Here is a 6,670-nt window from a genome sequence, read left to right as displayed (position 1 = left end):
ACATCAACATAATAATCTTTTTTGCCCCTATAGTTTTTCCCTGTGGTGCCACAGTAACATCTAGAGTTTTAAATTGGACTGACAAGTTTTTTTTGTTTTTTTTTCCCCCACAAACATGCTTGTGCTCCCTCTGTTAAAAAAAAAGAAACACAGAAATAAAAACACATGAGAGTGGCTGTGCTGGTACTACTATTATACAAACAAATGATATGGTATCTTTATCAAATATTATGCATTACTTCTGATCAAACTAGCAGACAGTAGAATAAGTAGAACGCATTTGCTCAGTCTCACCAGATGCATTAAAATGCTGCTTGTACTTAAATGTAACAAATCAATAATAATAAATAACATATAATAACACTGCATTCTGCATGACTACTTTTAGTTTTGATACATTTAGTACATTTATCTGATAATCCTTATGTATTCTTACAGAGGTTTTACATATGAAAACCATTTAAATACTTCTGCCACTGTGTACAGCTAACGCTGACAAGAACTGGGTCGTCCATTTTTCATGCTACTTTTTGTCATAAACTAAAGTGTTGGATGAGTGGAAATTTTACCTGTTGGTGGTGGAACTGGATGAAAAGTACGAGGATCAAATTATTCATACTCTGTGGAGCATGAATGTCTGTTCAAATTCTAATGGGAATCAATTCAGTTACCAAAGTGGACCAAAGAGTTGGACCATCAGACTCAAAGACATGCCAAAACTGACATCCCTATTTCTAGAGCCACCCTGTGAGAGTTAGGAAAAAAAACCTTTTTTGCTGTACATTACTATTGTGGTTTGACATTTGCAGCATTATGCATTCAGAGAGATTAATGTTTGTGCTCTTGCCTTTCAGATTTGTTTTGGTATTTGCAGCAAGTCTGGACTGGAGCGCATTCCTCCCGATGTTTACATTTTCATTCCTATATGTATTTTGTTCTTAGGGGCCACTGCAACAATTACTGTTCTAGAACAGTCTTTAAGGAGCGTAAATGTACAACAAAGTCAACTTACAAAAAATGTTTGAGCCCTTCTTTCTACTGAAGGCTGAAGATGCCTTATAGGTAGAGAGGATGATTGCAATCAACACCCATGAAGGATGTATCACAATCTAAAGTGCGTCAAACCTGTCAACACCTACCACCAACTTACCACTTCCTACAGCACACAGTATGTGGCATACAAAGTCTTCAAGAAATCTAGTACATGAGAGGGATTACATTATGGTCTGTTTCTTCTGCTTTCAGGGGTTGCTAAATAGTGAAAGTTAAACATGAGGTTGAGGGTATAAAACACTCATCATCTATCATTTTTAAAGAAAATACCAAGCTTTTTTAATCTCTAATGAGCATTGCTAACCAGAGACTGGGTCACAACACTGTGGAAAATGACAGGTGTGGCTATTAAAAAGATGAACCGGTGAGCACAAGAACTTTTTGCATGACCTTGCTTTTGACTCTGATAATAGCACCATTCACGGAAGCATCACACCTCAATATTTTAACAAGGTTCATCGGGTTCATTTGAATTCCAAAAAGTACTCCCTCAACAAAACAGCTTCCCTTCCATCAATCCATTTTTCAGCCCACTCATTTTGAGGTCTGCTTAAAAAAGCCATTTATCCGCTCACACTAAATCATAATTGGCATTCTAATAGCAGTAAAATGACACTGATAAATACTCACCAATGACAGACACCACGAGCACTTTAGAATCGTTGTATCTCTTTTTACTAAAGTGGACGTTTTCCCTCTTGAAATCATCAATGAGCACAAAGATACTTGCACATAAATGCATAAAGAAAAATGCATTTAACCCTCCCCACCCTCACTCCTCCCATGAAATATCCCCTTTAAATGCAAATACCCAGGAGGCAACTGGCTTCTTATCGTACATTTCATTGTCTCCTTTGGGGTAGAGATCGGTTTTGCTCTGCATCTGCATGTAATTGCGCAGACACACACAGCAATCTTACAGTTTATACTGGAAATCAACTTGAGAATAAATTACAATATTAGGTGAGAAGATGCTATTAGTTCTAGCTATAACATAGAGGTACAGGAAGTAAAAAATAATTTAAAAGTTACTCTGGTGAATTAAACAGATGTATAAGTGAGGGCAGCTGCTCTAATTCTCTGCTCTGTAATCTAATGCTCTGTATTCTGTCTGTTATGCCACAGGAAGGGCTTTTTGTTTCCTTTACCAAACAGACATCCATTTTACAGTAGCAATACAAAACAGACCAAGCCGTTAGCAGATGCAAATATGAAAGAGATGGCAGTGCATGGTGTTACTATGCATGCTACAGCCTGACAAGTCTAACAGGTGTTCAGTAAAGAAATGCTGAAAGCGTCTAAATGACAGTACAACACTGCTGCCACCTGCTTTGCCTTGCAGAGCTCGGCCTACATACAAAATAACACATCGCTCTGATATGCTTACATCCTCTAACGCCAGCTCAGTGAGAACCTCTGTCCCTGAAAAAACGATTATTGCCCTAACTTAATCACTAAATAACAGCATTACTCTGAAAACTTGACTTTCAAGCTGCTCATGACTATTTTTACTGTAATGTAGGCAAATAAATTATGTCTTGCTCTCCCCTTGGATTTATTGCAGCAGAGTAATACTGCCATCTAGTGGCTAAGGGGAAAACTACATTTGGTATTGTGTTAATGTTCAGACATTCCCAGAACACACAGAGTAGAGTGGGGTAAAACAGGTCTTAAGTGTTTAAATTGGCATTAAACAGTTTGTAACATCATTCCAATATGGAGTAATAATGTGACATGGTTTGAATGGTACACTTAGAACAATATGACAGGTTTAAACAACAAAACAATCTGAACTATGTTTTAAATTGCTCAAAACAAACTAAATTCTACATCCATTAACTGAGTTCTTTGACTCAGTTTGACTCAGTTTTATAAGTGTATAAAACCATTAAAACCATATAAAACATCAAAATAAACCACGTTAGATGTTTTTCACCACAGAGGGTTTTTTACCATCACTTGCTTTCATCAGAGCCTTAATGGCTCTGGCCCTCATTTCCAGCTCGAGAAGCTCCAGTTGCTGAATGGACGGCTGACAAGCTGCAGGTGCGCGACTTGAAACGGGTCCGCTTTGAACGGGTGAACTTACATCTACAGACTGCGGCGGTGCATTCTGCTCTTTAGCTACCTCTTCCCCCGAAACGGACGAAAACGCTAAAATCTCGCTGACGCTTTTGTCGATGTCACTTTGAATGTCTTTCTTTGCTTCCATTGGCTGAGAGCCCTTGGGAGGCTCTGGATCTGTTGGATTGGGGTTTACAGCTGGGTCAGTGACCTCCCCACTGCTGTCCTCTAGTTTCACTGCCCCCTCCATAGCTTTAACAGCCTGCTCCTCTTTAGGTCCTTCTATGTCACTATCGTAAGTGTCTGCGTTTATGCTTAAAACGTCACTCTCCTCACCAGAGCCACCACCCTCTGTAAAGAAAGATACATTTTAAATGTAAAATGGTCCTTTCATAGCAATTTTCTCTTTAAAGTCTTTGATTGAATGGAGATGTTCTTTCTGTGTTTTACATATTAAATACCTTGCTTGGGGTCCTCAGTTTTTGCTGTTTCTTTGAAGCAAGATGTAGAGTCTACATTATTGTCTTGCCTTGATGGGGGAAAAAAGAAATAAAAACATAATAATAAGTATGAGGACACATACTGTTTTTACTCTGAAGTTATGTTCTGAATAAGTTTGAAAACTTTTTGCTCACTGGCTTTCCAAGGTTTCCTCTGTGTTTTCATCCCCATCTCCAGATGTCAGCTCTTCCCCTAGAGAAGATAAACAACACCTTCAAGTGAATGAAAATGCTTTGTTTGCAATACTGTATTATTTTAACAGTCCAGAAAATTGCTGTAAAAAAATGTGCCAAACTGGCCTTAGGTCTTACCTGCCAAGATCTGAATAAGATTTTTCTCTGAGATTGGCTCCAGTTGCTCCCAACACAGCGTTTTGATTTCCTCTAAACTACAATCCTGTGAAGGATAATGTGTTTAAATGGCATCTTTGAAGTTGCTTCACGGGCTCCGAAGCAAATGGCAGAATTCTATGGCCTTATTTCTCTATTTTTCTGAGATATTTGCTCACTTTTTAATTCAAATTTAGTGCATTATATCTTTTCTTTTCAGTTTTATTATATGGCTCCATAGCTAATTTACAGCTATAGACGAAAATCTTACCAGCAACTAAACACGCAATATGTAAAATAACAGCAACATTAGCAATATTCAATTGAAGTTTTGAAGAACTGTTGAAAGTAAAATATGAGTGACTGAATGGAAATGAAAAATTATATAATGTACTAAGTTCACCATAACTCCACAAAAAGATAGAACAAACCTTTTCAAGAAATTACTATTATTACATGACCACAGTCACATGCCTTCCAGCATATTAGTTTGGTAGGCAACACATGCCATATGCAGGAAATCAGGTCCATGAGCCCACAGACTGTCTGTGAAATTACAGTGTGATATTTCTGAAAGTTGATGCAGCAAAATGATGGTGACGCATTTGCGAGGCTGGTTATGGTTACGCTTCCGACCTTCAACGAATGCTGTTTGATGACTAGTTGTTACACCATTTCTTTAACAATGAAAAATGTTCATTTGATGCATTTCGTAAAACACTCATATAATGCTATTCAATGACATTTACTTTCAGTATTTTATAGCGGTATAACGGCAGTCCACATGCTCACAAATCACCTTAAGTTCATCAGGCAGCATCTTATGTAGCTTCTTCTCCCCCAGCACATGGAAACACTGCTCTAGCATCTCCCGTTTGTCACTGACATAAGCAGTGATGGTTGAAATGGCAGGCCCGAGGTCCAGTCCTCCCTCCTCAATGTCACTGCCAATCCTGTCCAGCTCTGGGTCAGCAAGTTCATCCTTGGAGTCCTGGTTTAGATAACCAATGTGTTACTAGGACACAGTGTCTAGAGGTCTTGTAAAAGACAGACATTTAAGAAGTCTAAAACTCTGTAACAATAAGCTTGAATGCAGTCTTGAATTTCTTAATGACATTAAAAGTTTTTTTCAGTGTTTAATTGTCATATAATTTATCTTATTCAAACTGCTATTAAGGAATCCTAAACCATTTAAATTAATCTTAAGTGAACTCAGTTCCAGTTTATCTACTGTTTAGGTTTGGCAGGAAAAAAGACCTATGCATATACATACGTAGATTACACACCTGCATCCTTATACATTGCATATGATCTGAAACAATATGTTATATTATCTGCAAAAATATTTCTCTGTGATTTGGATAAGACCAATTTAAACATGTGATTACCTAAGCAATTATGCATTACTTTACTGGCAAATAAAATCTCAATAGTGGGAGAAAAAAATATACACACTTGGGAATGTCGGCACTGAGTTATAATGAGAGATGTTTCTAATATTTGGTTTGTTGTATATGAGATTTTTTGAGCCCTTACAGCCCTTACATGAAATAAGAATAGCAACTCTGATATAAAACTTCAGCAACTATCCTCATCCTTTGGCTAACAAAACATCCTGCTAACATTCTGCTGGGGTCTGTTTGTGTTTTGCACTGATAACAGCAGAGCCACGAACACGACTGAAAAAATCCATGTTGGGTTTAGTGATAAGTCACAAGACACACGGATGGAATTAGTATTATACTGAAATACAGGTGGTGTGTGCATATCACACAGTAGCAAATGGAGAAAAAAAAACTGCGCCATAGTGTTGGAGTATTGGAACGTTGTTACGTCAGCGTTTCAGAATTTTAAAGCAGCAAACAAACAGCAGCGGGGAGGCTATCAGTACTGATGCTAGAGCTAATAAGTTAATAAGATGTAAAAACTGTTGCCTTCTGCCAGGTTTAAATTATCACCCCAAGTTGTCTAATGTAAACCACAGCAAACAAACGTTATTTAAAGAAACGACCTCAGAGTAACGCGCCCAACCAGCCTACACAGTGCTTAGAAATATATATATACAGTGTATAAATAAAACAAGATTAGCAGGTCGCTAGCCTGAATATCTCACCTCCGCATTCTGTTCCGTACTTCTGCGTTTGTTGCTGTCGTGTCGTTCTTCGGACTGTGAGTATTTTCTTTTCTTTTCAGTGATACTTAACTTCTTTTTGAGCATCTTTAAATTAAACAAAGCACTTGTTCTCCTCAGAGTTGTTCTCTCGTTTACTCACTTGCCAAAAATTGAATGTCGCGGGAATAATATGTCATTGGCGAGCGACGACTTCTTCTTGTGGTGTCGATGGCAAACCGGCTTAACTGTTTTTGGGGTTCCCGCCACCTGCTGGGCTGGAGCGTTGTTATTCGTCTGTCTGAGATAAACATATCAAGACAAAGGCTAAATTCAGAGAGATATTCCACAGCCATGCGTCGTGTTAATTCGTGTAACATTTTACATTTTGTTTCCTCATTTATTAACAGGTTTCATAATGTGTCCTGTAAAAAATCATAGTTACTAAGATGTTGTCACGTGGTGTTTTAAGACGGGGGTTTTAAGACATGTTAATACACTGCTGGAATATCTGTTACCCAGTCATTTTTAATGTGTAGGCTGTCATCGTGCACTATGTACTAGATTAATTAAATCAACACTGTAGTGGTAGACTATAAGCATATGCCTATAA

At 37.9% G+C, this 6,670-nt stretch overlaps 1 protein-coding gene across 1 annotated transcript; it reads right to left on the bottom strand.

The window, feature by feature from the left end:
- Nucleotides 1–1,705: 1,705 nt before the first annotated feature.
- On the bottom strand, nucleotides 1,706–6,414 carry LOC108895152 (caspase activity and apoptosis inhibitor 1). Its single transcript, XM_018693791.2, has 6 exons — nucleotides 6,061–6,414; nucleotides 4,747–4,938; nucleotides 3,930–4,014; nucleotides 3,753–3,810; nucleotides 3,579–3,646; nucleotides 1,706–3,468 (listed from the first exon to the last, which is right to left on the bottom strand). Exons 1-6 carry the CDS (start codon nucleotides 6,163–6,165, stop codon nucleotides 2,975–2,977), a joined length of 1,002 nt encoding a protein of 333 aa, XP_018549307.1. The 5' UTR covers nucleotides 6,166–6,414; the 3' UTR covers nucleotides 1,706–2,974.
- Nucleotides 6,415–6,670: the final 256 nt, after the last annotated feature.

This window comes from Lates calcarifer, unplaced genomic scaffold (genome assembly GCF_001640805.2).
Source record: "Lates calcarifer isolate ASB-BC8 unplaced genomic scaffold, TLL_Latcal_v3 _unitig_3926_quiver_2112, whole genome shotgun sequence".
NCBI classification, from domain to species: domain Eukaryota; kingdom Metazoa; phylum Chordata; class Actinopteri; family Centropomidae; genus Lates; species Lates calcarifer.
This window is presented reverse-complemented; position numbering and strand designations above follow the sequence as displayed.